This window comes from Ostrea edulis, chromosome 1, assembly GCF_947568905.1.
Source record: "Ostrea edulis chromosome 1, xbOstEdul1.1, whole genome shotgun sequence".
Lineage (NCBI taxonomy): Eukaryota > Metazoa > Mollusca > Bivalvia > Ostreida > Ostreidae > Ostrea > Ostrea edulis.
The window spans coordinates 9,324,997-9,341,055 of NC_079164.1; the positions used below are offsets into that span (position 1 = coordinate 9,324,997).

Consider the following 16,059-nt stretch of genomic DNA (forward strand, 5'->3'; position numbering starts at 1 on the left):
GTCACTCATCTGTATGTACATGACATCAATCATCTGATATGTACATGACGTCACTCATCTGATATGTACATGACGTCACTCATCTGATATGTACATGACGTCACTCATCTGATATGTCCATGACGTCAATCATCTGATATGTACATGACATCAATCATCTGATATGTACATGACGTCATTCATCTGATATGTACATGACGTCACTCATCTGATATGTCCATGACGTCAATCATCTGATATGTCCATGACGTCAATCATCTGATATGTCCATAACGTCACTCATCTGATATGTACATGACATCAATCATCTGATATGTACATGACATCAATCATCTGATATGTACATGACGTCACTCATCTGATATGTCCATGACGTCAATCATCTGATATGTACATGACGTCATTCGTCTGATATGTCCATGACGTCAATCATCTGATATGTACATGACGTCAATCATCTGATATGTACATGACATCAATCATCTGATATGTACATGACGTCAATCATCTGATATGTACATGACGTCACTCATTTGATATGTCCATAACGATAGCGTAGGTGATTTTAGACTGACTTTGCCTATGGTAAAGCTTATCTTGTATCACATATAATTTTTAATTTTCGGGCCTGGCTTTAATTTACAAGGTATACCAGCGACCAATGATATACAAAACGGCATTTACTTACTCTATCGTAAAGACGAAATACTTTGTCAATATCATCTTTGGTCAGCTTACTGGCACTCTAAAAGACAAGATCACAATGAAAAATTTAAAAGTTAGAAGAAACGCGAACCTCAGTAGTAAGTAATCATGAAATTGTAAAGACGGAAAATCCCAAACAAGGTTATGCTCAGCGAACTTCCTTAATATTGAGATTTTCACGTGCCCATGTCTTAACTGACAATGGTACTTACGAGTTCAAATCATTTTATTTACTTTTTAGCGGTGGACATAGAACTCTTTCAAAAAGCTGAGGGCAGGGCGTGCTTGTGTACATTCTAAACATGAAAGATATCAAGGGGAAAAAAAAAAGAATTCTCGTAACATTAAACGTAAAGGTAGGCAATATAAAGTGTTGACGAAAAATTTATTAAAATCATAAACATCTTATAAGATGGGGACTGTGCAGTGACGTTGCAGAAAATGTACACAAGAGACGGACAAAATATGTGCATCGAAGAAAAGTCTAATCTCGTCCGCTACAGGAAATAAAACGTTATCACTCTCTAAAAACACCCTAATTACTTGTTTTAAAGATTAAAGTTGCTAGTTATGCAAAATAAAAATTTACAAAGCGATACAAAAGCAGAATAATGATGAAGAAACAGACACGAATTTGCACACATTATCGGGGATCTTTAAAAAAAATTCTGTTATTAATGACGACGTTGTAATTTTCACTTCATGTTAATATCGCTATCGCTCTGTAGTTTTCTAATCACTCTAACATCAATATATACAAGTGTGTGTATATATATATATATATATATATATATATATATATATATATATATATATTGAAAAAACACCGCAGAAATAAAGATTCAGCTGTGATGATTGTATTTATCTGAACATCAATGAACAAATTGATTTCAATAAAACAATGATAATACTCACATTACCATAAACAAATTCAACAGTTACTGTCTGAATGCATTTGAACAATTTTGATTGATTATCAAGTTTCTAGATCGAACTGTCTACATATCGAAATTGAAGTCACTCTAACTAATTCTTAGTCTTTTTCTTAAACATTACGAAGCAGGAGCCTCATGATCAGCTTATTTGAAAATGTTCATTATACATAATTAAGTTTTTAATCATTTGTTCCTCTTTTTATATTCCTGTGGCGAACGTCCTAAAAAGCACATTGTAGTGATTGCAAACGTAAGTGAAAAAGACAAGATGAAGGATGTAAAGGCATGCAGAGACTTACACCAAACACAGAACTGTTCTTTCTGAATTGTCTCTGAAAAGAGCGTTATGAATGTAATGCCGACACAGAACGGAAAAGGGGGGTCTGAAAGTTAAACACCCCCACCCCTACTTCCCCTCATCTTGTTCTCTTGGAATTGTGGGAACGTGGGTAGTGACGTCATCATTTACCTTCAACATTGTGAAAACGCATGATTGGTGTTTGAAGTTTTTGACATAAATAAATTGGTTTTGTTTGTTTTGCCCCTTTAAATAACACTCATTCGGTTTGATCTCAAAGGGATTAGGTTAATCTGATTAGGTTAATTTGATTGCATGCATGATTGATTTCTACCGTGTTTTACCCTCACTACAAGATGATAAATCTGATTCTCTAGTGAATCATTCACAATTAATACAGTGACTATGAAATTGTATGTGTATATTTTGCATGTACATTTAACTCAGATGTCGTAATGTATATTTTTTCAACGTCTGTAAGAATAAGCAATTTTTCATACTTAGTATACAAAGCACAGTGTTTTTAGCAAAAGATATGAATTCTGCAATGCGTCGCATTCCATATCCGGATGCTGAACACTTCCAGTATTATTTTTAAATTTTCATTTCCTTCGATTATTTTTTTTACATATCAAAACAACACTTCATTGTCACCTCTTCCATTCAGAGTTTGTCCCTGTTCGGGGGGTGGGGGGGGGGGGGGGGGTGGGGGGGGGTGGACGTAGGATTTTGAACAGAATCTAAATATTACATAATGTTTTAATTCAAAACACATTTTCATATTCAAAGAATTACAATATATATAAACAGCATTATTTCAAAGTTTTGCATGATTTAAAATGTCAACTTTATGCTTTTAAATTACATGAATATATTACTGTATATCCGTTTCTACATTGGTTTCTTTAAAGGCCAAGCAAGGCATATCTTATTATTTGCATATCAATGATTTATTCTTTTGATCTTTTAATACGGAAAACATCCACTTCAATTCTAATTCCGGAAAAGTACTATTTGATAAATGCCGGATATGAAAAGTATAAAATGTCGGAAAAGAAAAGTGGTGGTACATTTTTGAAATGCCGGAAATGAAATTCAACCCTTCAGCGTGAATGTGTTAACAAGCAATTTACGTTAAAAGAAGGTGGATCTGTTAAAAAAAAAAAGAAAAAAAAGAAGAAGAATGGCAGCGCATAGCACACTAGTAATACATAGAGTTCCGCGACTTTCCGTGGAACAAGACCAGGGTAACCACAAAGTTATTCCATTCTCGTGTTTATTGATACCATAATCTGTATTGATAGAATAATCCAACTGTTGACGTCCGATACGCTGAGTCCTGATCATTTGAATGCTTGAAAGCTGTCTTGCAGCAGGAAAGGGCGGAGGCCAATGCATTTGTATAATTGAGAACGTTGAGGTCAAACTTATACATTTAAAAAAAAAAATGAAAAGTGCAGAGAAGTGTAAAGGCTAATAAGAGCACACAATGAAAGGCTCAAGGCTGCGAGAAGAGCAGAAGCAGACTCGCTATTGTCTTTATCATTTTTCAATTCAAGAATAAAAGAAGTGCTCTCCACAGCCAATCATATTTCGCAACAGGACATGGTTATGTACGCATGCGCTACTGCGTGACAATACACCTATTAGTGAAGTCGAATGAAATAGTCTAGAAGGAAATTAAAATGCCGCATTCCTAGCTGCTCCTGCTTTGAGGGTGATGACATTACCAGAAACTATACGATTCTGAGGATTAGTCCATGCATTGAAAGATACCATCTCTTAGCCCGTAATACAGAGTAGATTTAATAGCTTTTGTGTCATTCCCATAATAAAGAATAGAGTTAATAGCTTCTGTGTCATTCCGATACACCAAAATTGATAGTTTCACGAGTTTTAGAACCTTATGAAAACTTTTCACTTACATCTAATATCTACAAGTAAAATCACAATTCTTATTCAAATGAAATTCGAATCCCAAAAATGGTGTGTAACAAATTTTGGGATTTAGTTTTTGAAATATAAATCTCAACATGTACTACTTCCCTGTTGACAAATTTTGATAATATTTCCTTTGGTGGATCTCTGTTTTGATATTTAATGAAAATTACGGTTATAACGGGTATATAAGTTTGACCGCGAAAGAAATCTCGATGATACAATGCTATGAACAACTAGCTGCAGAACTGTAGCTCTCTGAAAAATTATGTGACGGAACAGAGAGCTACAGATCCACCCCTTATAAAAACCTTCCATTTACGGCGCACAAAAAGTTGCGCTCGGTTGAGGCCTGATAAATGTGTATCGGTGTATTCTTGTGTTGCTGTATTATAAATTTTATATCAATTTTTTTTCCCAACATATTCCCCTACTATACTTGCGTTCAAACATACCTTCAAATATTCATTAAAGCCGTATACGACCCGAAAACCCACAGCTTCAAATGACTTCGTTTGTTGACGTAGTCATGTTAGGTAGCCGGTCAATTCGAACCCTGTTGCTATTGGCATCTATTCATAAAATTCGCTATAAGTTATGTATTCGCTCTTCATTTATTATCGACACGAATAATTGATGGAAATCCAAATTTTTTTTAGTTTTTCTAAAGGTCAAATAAACTCTTGATTAATGAAAATGCTACAAAAGCCCATTATGGTCCATAACATGCACTCGAGTGACAAGGATGAAGACCGCACCAGACTAATGAAAGCCGCATTGCCGTGAGTTTAGCTATTTGAATAATTATTAATTAAAACAACTGGGATGATATATTAATTAAAATATTTAGTTAAAATATTTGTTGGGATATTAGTTCACATTTAGACGTTATTGTGCAGGCATGGATTCGAATTGACTGGCTACCTAACATATGACTAAGTCAACGAACAAACAATCAAAAGCTGTGAGTTTTCGGGTCGTGTGGGGCTTTAAGGAATATTTGAAGGTATGTTTGGACACAAGTATAATAGGAAAATATGTAAGGAATTTTTAAATATCAAATTCATGAGACGGCAATGCAAAAATATAGCAATATAAGGCCTCAACCGTGCGCATATTTTTGTGTGCCGTAAATCGAAGGTTTTTATAAGGGGTGGATCTGTAGCTCTCTGTTCCGTCACAATATTTTTCCAGAGAGCTACAGTTCTGCAGCCATGAACACCCAACATGTTATATTGTATGTAGTTTCAAGATATTCATGAGTTCCTTGGTAGAAGAACGAGACCCATCAAACTTTATCGTTTTATTTAAATTTTATTAATATATTGAATACGCTGTCCAGTGGACCATATCGTAGTCAAAAGACTCAAGAAAACAATATCTATTCACCCGAATAGCTTTAATCACTCCGATTTTCAGATTGAATACTTTGCAAATTGAGTCTTAACAAATTTTATCAATTAATAATTAATTGCCGCAGAAGTCTTTACGATTTATATCGTTAAAAATGGTGAAAATGATTATATCTTTACAGGTTTGAAAAAAAAATCAGATTTCTACCTTAAATACTGGTCGGCACAAGAAATTCTCTTTTACAGGAAGAAGTCTGAAATGTATAATAAATAGCTTGTAATTATGATTTACACCCCCACCCCCTCCTCTGTAGCACAGCATTATATTTTATCATTCCTGACAATTATCAATACTATCACGAATTCTGGTTCGATACGCTTGTGACTACTTGTTCGCACTTTAAAATTTCTGAATATGATTTGATTTGAACATATCTTATTGCCAATTAGACAAAAGGATTGTATACAAGTTCCAAAACTTAGATAATACTGGATATGTCGGATCAATGATATTGCATGAATTAGATATTACATATATTAGATATTACACGAATTAAATATTACATGATTAGGTATTACACGAATTAGGTACTACATGTAACTTTCTTCTGTGTTTTGTCCCTGAAAACTAATTGCAGTGATTTTCCAACATACAAACAATAAACAACTTCTTTCAATTTACCGGCATCAATGTGAATTATAATACGTCATATCTATAAATCTGCTATAATAATTCTAGATCATTGTTAACTTACTTTGCCATTTCACTCAATTGTAGTTTTCCATCTTTATTCCTGTCGAATAATTGTAGCTGAAAGTACAACGATTATTTTATTTATTTAAAATTCAGGGAACAGCTTGATACATCAATCTTATTGGTTTTGCAAAAACACATAGAATAGATATTTAAATAAATGCTTTCACAAATAAAAATAAAGATGTAATATTATACTCGGAATTAATTTTGCACCATTTGTTACAATATAACGACAAAAAGGTTGTTTATTGACCGACGACCTGACTGCCATTGTAAGTAAAAGGTAGTGTTTGTGTTTTCCGAAATCGTATTCGAGAACGGTTCCTGAAAACCCATCTTCTCAGCATTTATCTTCTTTTTTTTTTATTTGTTCAGGGCTGGATTTGCCTGTGGCGCTCTCTATCAATACAAGATAAGATAACCCACTCCAGTTTCTTATTGTTTAGATATCACATGTATAATGCATCAATTATCATTTCTGTAACACATTATAGCGATTTTATAAACAAGATAAATATTTCTACCAATAATATGGAAATGGGTACTTTTTGAAAATGTTAAAAACTCCGGACAATGTCTAACTTTATGAATTCATTGCTTGGTGAAAATAGCTTTTAATATCAGTTCTAGAACGTTTTTTTTTTAAAATAAATTGAAAGTCTGTTTCGACGGCCAAATTAAGACTTTATACTATGTAACATCTTAACTCTCCACAACTCACGGTCATTATTAATCATTGATAATTCTAACAAAGATATCAAAATACCTTATCACAATCATATCCTCTTCATCAATTTTGAGCAAAATTGTCCTTTTCAGTATAATTGAAATAAATAGGAATTTTAAAGAGCTACTATTCCACATAGATCACTGCATGTACTCTGAACTCGAAATTGCTTTGTGCTTTTACGGTGAATATACATGTATGTAGACATGAAAACAGGATTTACAAAAGGTTAACAATTTTCTGTCAGAATCATATGCCACCTCAATAATGAATAACATCCTGTCAGTGTCAATGATGAGCTGTTCCTCTGTCAGATCATGTTCTCTAGACTTATCACCGTGTCAGTGACGAGTTATCTCCCTGTCATATCACGTTCTCTAGACTTACCACCGTGTCAGTGACGAGTTATTTCCCTGTCATATAACGTTCTCTAGACTTACCACCGTGTCAGTGACGAGTTATTTCCCTGTCATATAACGTTCTTTAGACTTACCACTGTGTCGGTGACGAGTTATCTCCCTCTCATATCACGTTCTCTAGACTTACCACCGTGTCAGTGACGAGTTATCTCCCTGTCATATAACGTTCTCTAGACTTACCACCATGTCAGTGATGAGTTATCTCCCTGTCATATCACGTTCTCTAGACTTACCACTGTGCCAGTGACGAGTTATTTCCCTGTCATATCACATTCTCTAGACTTACCACTGTGTCAGTGACGAGTTATATCCCTGTCAGACCCTGTTCTCTAGACTTACCACCGTGTCAATGATCAGTTATCTCCCTGTCAGACCCTGTTCTCTAGACTTACCACCGTGTCAGTGACGAGTTATCTCCCTGTCAGACCCTGTTCTCTAGACTTACCACCGTGTCAGTGACGAGTTATCTCCCTGTCAGACCCTGTTCTCTAGACTTACCACCGTGTCAGTGACGAGTTATCTCCCTGTCAGACCCTGTTCTCTAGACTTACCACCGTGTCAGTGACGAATTATCTATCTGTCAGACCCTGTTCTCTAGACTTACCACCGTGTCAGTGACGAGTTATCTCCCTGTCAGACCCTGTTCTCTAGACTTACCACCGTGTCAGTGACAAGTTATCTATCTGTCAGACCCTGTTCTCTAGACTTACCACCGTGTCAGTGATGAGTTATCTCCCTGTCAGACCCTGTTCTCTAGACTTACCACCGTGTCAGTGACGAGTTATCTCCCTGTCAGACCCTGTTCTCTAGACTTACCACCGTGTCAGTGACGAGTTATCTCCCTGTCAGACCCTGTTCTCTAGACTTACCACCGTGTCAGTATAAGTGATGAGTTGTTCCTCCGATACTTCGTGTTCTCTTTTAGATTGTTTCAGGAGATGTAACAAAAAGTTCTACAAAACAAGAATCACAATGGCTATGTAAAAATATAAGCTTGTCCTGAGCGGGATTCTCAACTAGCCGGTGGATAGCGTTGTGAATGGCAGAATTTTAGAGAGCAATGTATCTACATGTACATGTATATCAGTATCGGATTTAGAGGGGGCGCAGCCGGCGCGCGACCCCCTAAAATTTTCAAATTTAAGGTAAATCGCGGTATCTTTTTTCGGAAAATGTACTAACGATAAAAGAAGCAATAATTTCTTCCACTCCCGGAGAAATGAATGACAAAATCCTTTGATTTCTTGAATTATTTTATTGGGAGAACTTAATTCTTTCCAAAACCCCCTTAAAATTTGGGTCATTTTATTAATTTCACCTTATCAAAATGATAGAAAATAGTACAAATGACTTAATAGGAGAAACATTTCAAGCCCCATAAAATCTGTAAAACCCGGGAGCTTCCGGGGTCTTCGCCCCCTGGACCACCACCAGGGCTTCGCCCTGGACCCACTGCCTCATAAAGTGGCGCCCCCCGTTACCACAATTCCTGAATCCGCCCCTGTATATGATGATTAGTAAGTATTGGGACAAAATTAGTACCTCTCCATCTTTAAGTTATATCATAAACATATTTTGAGGTTTTCTAACGGCTAATGGGCATATTCTGTTGTTCTAAATTGAGTACTTATCATGATTGACCCGTTTTTATCCGGAGTTTGTTTGATCAAAACTGGATGATTATGAAAATTTTGTTTCCATACTAGAATTGACAGCATTTGTTTTCCGATCACATAAAAACAAGAACTTCATAACCTGTGACTACATTTAATGTGGCTGATATTTCCAAGTACAACAGATTTTTAGCCATTAATTTTACATGTTACACGAGAAATTCTCGCTCTATTCAAAGAAAATTAAGGAAATGCGAGATATAAAATCATTAGGTTGTGATATTACGCCATAAACAGGATTGGAACGCGTTTAATGATTTTGTTAAAACAGCGTGATAATGAATATTCCAATAGTAGCCTTCAAGCACGTTATTCTCCGCAGAAGACCTACTTTGAGTTCGTCTGCTTCAATGTATCCGCTTCGGTCTTTGTCAAATTCTCTCCAAACCTGAAATTACAGATTTCAAACATATTCAATTGGAAAATTTGATAACGGATGTCAACAACATAATACCTCACGCGTGCTTTAGATCCCAATTACCAATTACGACGTTCACAAATTCTATCAAGTGTCAATCCTTGAGACAGTATTAAAGCTGATCGAGTAATATTTACCACATTAAAGCTAGCATGTAAAGACACATTAAAGTTACCACATTAAAACTAGCACGTAAAGACACATTCTAATGATTCTGTTTTGTAATCTGTATTTTCATTAGCTGATGTTCGGAGATTTGAAGCAGTTTTTAAAACGAGCATTAACGAAACTGTTCTCGTTCAACTACCAGTAGACACTCGGCTGTTTCCGTAATTCTCCGACGAGCGACCTCGTCGGAGACTGACGAGCGTCTGGTTGAACGACTGAAAGCTTTCAATTATGACTTCATAATACTATGACGGAAAAACATAACGTCAACCAAGTCAAATCTCTACATGAGGGTTGTCTCAGAGAAATGTGAGTTTGAGAACGCCCACTAGTAGAGGTTGAATGTCAATCGTTACGCAATTCATAAAATAAAAACCAAAACTCCGCAAAGCAAGGCGAAAACATCAAACGAAACACGAAATTGCATTAGAATGGGAATAACTATCCCCTCGTGTGTTATTTGTTACTGTTGTTGCTGATTTACCGGTTACAAACATTCGCTTTACCGGTTCCGCTGACGTATCGCTGGTAAAACTCGGTATACGACTGTTAAATCTTCTCTAACTTACCTTCATAAACTCAACACTGGATTCTAAGGGATTATCTCGTCGGAATAGGAGTAAAAAGTTTTCCTCGGTCGGCAACACCTGGGCAAGCTAGGTAAAATGTAAAATAAAAGATTATAAGAAAGATGTATCATTCAAATCACCAAAAATTCTAACCATTATACCATTTCTGTTGGATTCGACACCGGCAATCATCGCGAACCATGGAGCCAGGAGGCTAGCATACAATTATATGTAGGTCTTACAGTCTAAGAACAGGGGCACTTTTTTAATTTATCTAATGGTTTTGTATGTAAAGCACATAAATATAACTAAATTTTTATAGGAAAGAAACAATTGTTCCGATTGTAGATATCTGTCTCAGTCGTGAAAACTTTGATAAAATGGGCTCCTAAATAGATCCTTTCTTAAAGGGCTCCTAGCTAGATCCTTTGAGTTCAATGAATTGAAACTAATATGAAGATATTTTCTAAACTGATTTTTCATCATTTCTTCATTTTCAGAATAAACAACATTTAACTAAGCTAAATATCTATGAAGATACTTTAACTCTACTGATCAGAAGTAAATGAATTTGGGGAAAATATATTTCAAATTATTACAGCAAAAATTCTAATTAACTTCGCGACGTTACAAAGAACCTGGAATATGTCACGTGTTAAAACTAACACTGATTTTGAGATTGACCAAATTCTGCTTTACCATCGCCTCTGCTCTTCAAGAACTAATGTCAAACAGTCAAACGCGTAACTGACCAGATTGATTGTTCCGAGCACGATCAAGATTCGGTCATCTTTCACAATACCATAAATCTTCTCTCAATATAGAGTTTACGATAGATTTGTCCATTAATTCTTCGAATATTCGATGCTTATCCTATAAATCTAGTTTTATGAGGTTGAAAGGTACGATATATATGCAAATGATTCATTGTTGTAGTAAGAACCCTAGCCGTCTAATAATTCTGAAATAAATTCAATGATTGAAAATCATCTTTCCGTCAGTTACACAGTTTACACGTCATCAACACGAAAAAAAAAATCCGACAAATCAATAGAAATTCTTCAAAGATAAGATTATCTTCAGAGATGAAATATCAGTTTCATCGCTTTCAAATTTGTAATATTACATTTCCGATGCTTTTACCTTCGGTAGTTTTACCAATTTAAATGCTAGCTATTTCCTCTATGTTCAATATGCGCATTATTCTTGATACACATACACTGTAGTACAACCGTTTTAACGGCTGGGAATATTCCGACAGAAATGAAAGTGAAATGTAACTATAAAAAATAAATTTCATTTTTGAAAATGCATGAGGCTACGAACGGCAACGCTTTACGCCAGCCTACTTGTCATAAGCGCGTCATGAATTATGCTGGCGTAAAGCGTCTAGTGAAAAATTTATAAAAGGAAATATATTTCTTAAAATCTGCGAAAATAAACCTTGCTGTTTCATGAATTTGGAATGTGAGGAATACCACGCTATTTCTTATCACTGTTTGGATTATACTGCTGAGGAAAAGTCTTTCTGTCTTACTTCTGCAATGTCTATTTTCCCGTCGCTGTTTTCATCAAAAGCATTCATGAGCAGAGTCTTGGCGTCCGTAAGAGCTGTGGGAGACACAACCTGCAGACAAAAAACAGACGTACGTTAGTTACACTCTCACGTTCGACACGTCATCGTCGCAAACCACGGTTTTAAGTCCACTCACGCTCCCTCATGATGATGGAGAGAATCGAATAGAAGCACCCGTGGGTAACCGACGATGTAGACACTTCTGCAACACTAGAGTTTGGCGTTTCTGATAGTAAAATGACGTCACAGTTCAAATTTTATATTGTCGTCAAAATGTCCTGGGAAAGGAAATACTGTTGCCGAAGTACATGTAATAAACCCAAAATGTCCTCAGCGTCCATTCTCTATACGTTAAATTTATGTACATTGTATATATAAGGAAAACAATCTAATTAAAGTCAGACCTTCTCTAAGCGTTACAGTGGAGACAATGTAACGATTAAAGAAGGTCTGATTTTAATTAGATTGATAAAGAAAATGGCCTACAACTCCAATTAACTTAAGCTAAAGAATTCTTAACAGTTTGTATCAATCCATTTTTTTTACAAGCACAAATGGAAGGAAATTAGTTCATTATCGGAATCATTTTAAGATGGAGAACATGTACATGTATATAAAGTATGTCCAGATAGTGCCAATCATTGTTAAACATTCCCATCTATTATTGAAACATTTGCCGGACTGGTAGTCAGCGTTAGATTGATCCAGTAATTAGGCTTCATTGGGAGAAAACTTCTTTGGCCACCGGCACGTGACAGTGTGGTTCAAGAGATCTAGGAGGTAGAACAAGGGCAAGAGGAAAATGGCGCAACCCTTGCCGAGATCGATACTCATCTAATGGTATAAAACAAATTGTAAGTCCGTGTCTGAAAGGAAGATTAAAGGACTGTGAACACGGTCCGCGGAGTAATGAAGCGGCCAGCGAACACGATCAGCCTTGTTGTCATTTGGTGCCAAGGGATTGTCGGCAAACGACAGTCAATGACTGGAATCTCTCACTCTCACTCTCTCCCCCCCTCTCTCTCTCTCTCTATCTCTCTCTCTCTCTCTCCCCTGGAATTTGTGATCAAACAGCGACTCCCTGTGTAATAGTTATCAATGCTATATTTGATTCACTTTTTTAGGATAAAAAATTCATGAGAATGTTCATATCACGAATTACAAAAGAAAATCAAATTCTGCGAACCGTTTGATTGATTTTGCATTATTATATTCTTCATGAACCATTTGATTGATTTAAAAGTATTTCAGTCTTGGTTATGTTTTCAAATCTGTCGATAGTTGCTTGCAAAATGACACATTTAATTGCTAAGATGCTAGGACACCAACATAAGATATCGGTTTTCTCCCTTTCAGATAACACACATTATTCTTAATTTCCCCGTACTTCAAAATATTCTTGCTTGTCTTCTTAAAAAAGTAGAGCATTTGTTTTCATTTAAATGTCGCTTCACATATTCACAAAGGACGATGTAAAATTGCAAATAACTAAGACACAAAAAGCTTTGATATCCAACAAAAGCTTTCGAATTTCAGTTGAGATGGTAAATTTTAGTGATCTACGGAGATACTAGTACATATAAATAGTACACCGGGGTATTTAACACATTACTTGACCATTTTCATTGGATTTTCTTAAATCTGTCGAGGAAGGATCGTGGTACTCCAGCACAGTGAGCTATCATCTAGGGAGATATTAAAACATAAATTCCTTACAAAGGATGGGATGGGCAAGTTCAAAGCCAATAAATTGGTGTTTGCATCCTTCAGCAGAGATACTAAATTGAATAGGAAAACATATCTATAGAAGATGGGATTTTATTATTGCTCAGTATATCATGAGTGGAATACATTTGTACATGAATATTGTTCATGTTCACGGGATATGAAAATGGCTTCTTTGTTAACGATAATAAAACTTTAATTATCAACACATGTTTGTTTTTTTAAAACTAGAACATGATTTGAAATTATTTTAACATATGTAGTATTTTTCGTAAATGATAATTCTAATTCTTTTATTAAATACAAAACAATTTCAAACAGCTTAATTCATCTACTAATTACATCGGGTTTGAGATCCCACAGGCTTTACAGTGTTCCTTAAATGGTTGGGCGGGAAACAGACGATTCTCGACCAATTGCAAATTCTTTATGTTTGCAGGATAGAATGGCAACAATAAAAGTACGAAACGAAGATATTGTGATCATTTGACATGATCAGATGTTTACCTTATAACAGGGATAACTGGGGGGGGCTTACATGCATGTTGAAAAGATTAGCGCACTCGATACTGCGGCGTGTATACAGATATTAAGATATAGGATGTCTTTAGGATATCCCAACAGCATTTGTAATATGAATAGTAAAAATAAATGAATAATGCGATAAATACTACGTCTGTAATTCAATACACAGTTACATGTTATACAGTGTGACCTTCCAGACGAGCGAAGACCCTTACAATTTTGCAACACGACTTTAGACTTTGATCCGCCTATTCATATAACGCGGGAAGTATAGTGGAGTTAATGTATATAGTGTGTTGTGACATCATATTTAGCTTCGCTTTTCCTTTTCTTCTCTCGACAGCAACAAAACCTACAAAAGACGTGTCTGGTCATAGGTATACGCTACGTTGTACCTTCAGTTTTTTAACTACAGCTACACATATATGCAAAGACAGTTTGCATGTTCTAGTTGTTGGCAGCAGACGATGTCAGATTTCGTCAGTCACGGATCGAAAGTAAATCATTATATTTAGATAAAAATCGACGGATAATAAGTTGTTTGAATGAAAGGTGAAGATAACGAACAGTGATCAATCTCATAACTCCAACAAGCAATACAATATAGATAATTGGGCAAACACGGACCCCTGGACACACCAGAGGTGGGATCAGGTGCCTAGGAGGAGTAAGCATCCCCTGTCGACCGGTCACACCAGCTGTGAGCCCTATATCCTGATCAGGTAAACGGAGTTATCCGTAGTCAATATCAGTGTGCCAAGAACGGCCTAACAATCGGTATGAAACACGTCAGACAGCATATGACCCAATGATAGGTTGTATTGGCGAACTAGATCGTTATAACGACCATAGAATTTGTGAAATGCTGACTTCAATCGAGATTGTTGAAACCCCTGTACCATCAACTTGTTTGTCAGTAGCTTGCCTCAACTTAAAAACTTACTATACGCAGAACAAGCTCTTGCGTATCGAATCAGCTGAGAGATATAAACACCATATGCAGGTGATAATGGAATATTGCTCCATAAATATGGGAAGTTGACGATGGAGAAGCTGAAATCATCCCGTTTGCCATACAGTTGAGTTGTCAGTTTGTCGTTAATGTCTACTTTCAATAAAATATCTAAGTATGAAGCAGAAGTGGACGACTCTGTGGTGTCTTTTATTTCGAGCTCACAGGGATATATCGAATCGACATATGAATGAAAGTTATTATTGTTAATAGACAAAATGTCGTCGATATATCTAAATGTCGAATTGAAGGCCACAGCGAGAGATTTTTTCTTCTCACGTAGAAGTTTTTGAATAAATTCTGCTTCATATGAATATAAAAACAGGTCAGCTAACAACAGAGCACAATTCGTGCCCATGGGGATTCCAACAGACTATTGGAAGACATGATCACCAAAGACCTCGAAGATATTGTCAATGCACACGTGACATTAACACGCTATAGCAATCCACTTGTGAATTTTTAAAATCATTTTTATGATGCTTCTAGTAAGTTCTTATCTTGGGAAAAACTCAGTGTATCGTGTCGTCATATAGTTCGAAGTGCAGAGGTCACTGATGCTTGCAACACGCCATCTGTGATTCAATATTTTTTTCAAAGCAGTAGAAACTTGCATAATTCACGGTGTGTCATCAAAGCAAGCATTAAGTGAGGCAACGCGATAGTATTGATGGCGACATTTTTCAAGAGCACTTTGGGTAATCCTCATAATTTTTCAGCTGATGAAGAGCATATCACGTGACTCACATGTGTACTCATTCTTCGCTAATATGTATACCGGTGTGTCCGTTTGGACCGAGCGAAACATGAAATGGTCACCGGTGTGTCCCAAGTGATTATCATATTCAGTAAAGTACGTTATATATATATATATATTAGAAATAGAAATATTTCCTCACTTTATATCATTTATGAAATTCCTCTGGTGCTAAACATCCAACTATTAGTTTAAAGAATTTTTTGTATTGGTTTTCAAGGGTCCACTGGGGCTTGAGGGGATGCTAAAGCATGTGATGTTACAGTCTGAGATTGCATGTTTAGTTGTTACGATAATTTGTATACGAATGATCAAAATCTACTTTACATCCTGCAGCACGACTTTACGCATTTGATCCGCCTATTCATATATACCGCAGTGGACGTAAACAGTGCATATTGTGACGTCATATCAACAACAAATGCGAATGAAAGTATGCGAAAACTTGTCTGTTTATCAAATATGTTTGTGGTACTAACCAAACAACTCTTTTATTTTTCGATGA

General features: G+C 35.9%; 1 protein-coding gene across 2 annotated transcripts in view; it reads right to left on the minus strand.

The window, feature by feature from the left end:
• Nucleotides 1–16,059, minus strand: part of LOC125664176 (calbindin-32-like) — a 54,378-nt gene that overhangs the window by 9,349 nt on the left and 28,970 nt on the right. Inside the window, exons 3-10 of one of the 2 annotated variants that reach the window (XM_048896757.2) lie at nucleotides 11,497–11,586; nucleotides 9,960–10,046; nucleotides 9,136–9,192; nucleotides 8,001–8,084; nucleotides 5,984–6,039; nucleotides 5,437–5,482; nucleotides 1,940–1,972; nucleotides 689–745 (exon numbers count right to left, since the gene is read on the minus strand). In XM_048896757.2, coding sequence (XP_048752714.1) covers nucleotides 689–745; nucleotides 1,940–1,972; nucleotides 5,437–5,482; nucleotides 5,984–6,039; nucleotides 8,001–8,084; nucleotides 9,136–9,192; nucleotides 9,960–10,046; nucleotides 11,497–11,586 — 510 coding nt within the window. The remainder of the gene's footprint in view (nucleotides 1–688; nucleotides 746–1,939; nucleotides 1,973–5,436; nucleotides 5,483–5,983; nucleotides 6,040–8,000; nucleotides 8,085–9,135; nucleotides 9,193–9,959; nucleotides 10,047–11,496; nucleotides 11,587–16,059) is intronic. The other variant, XM_048896758.2, reaches the window with a different exon arrangement.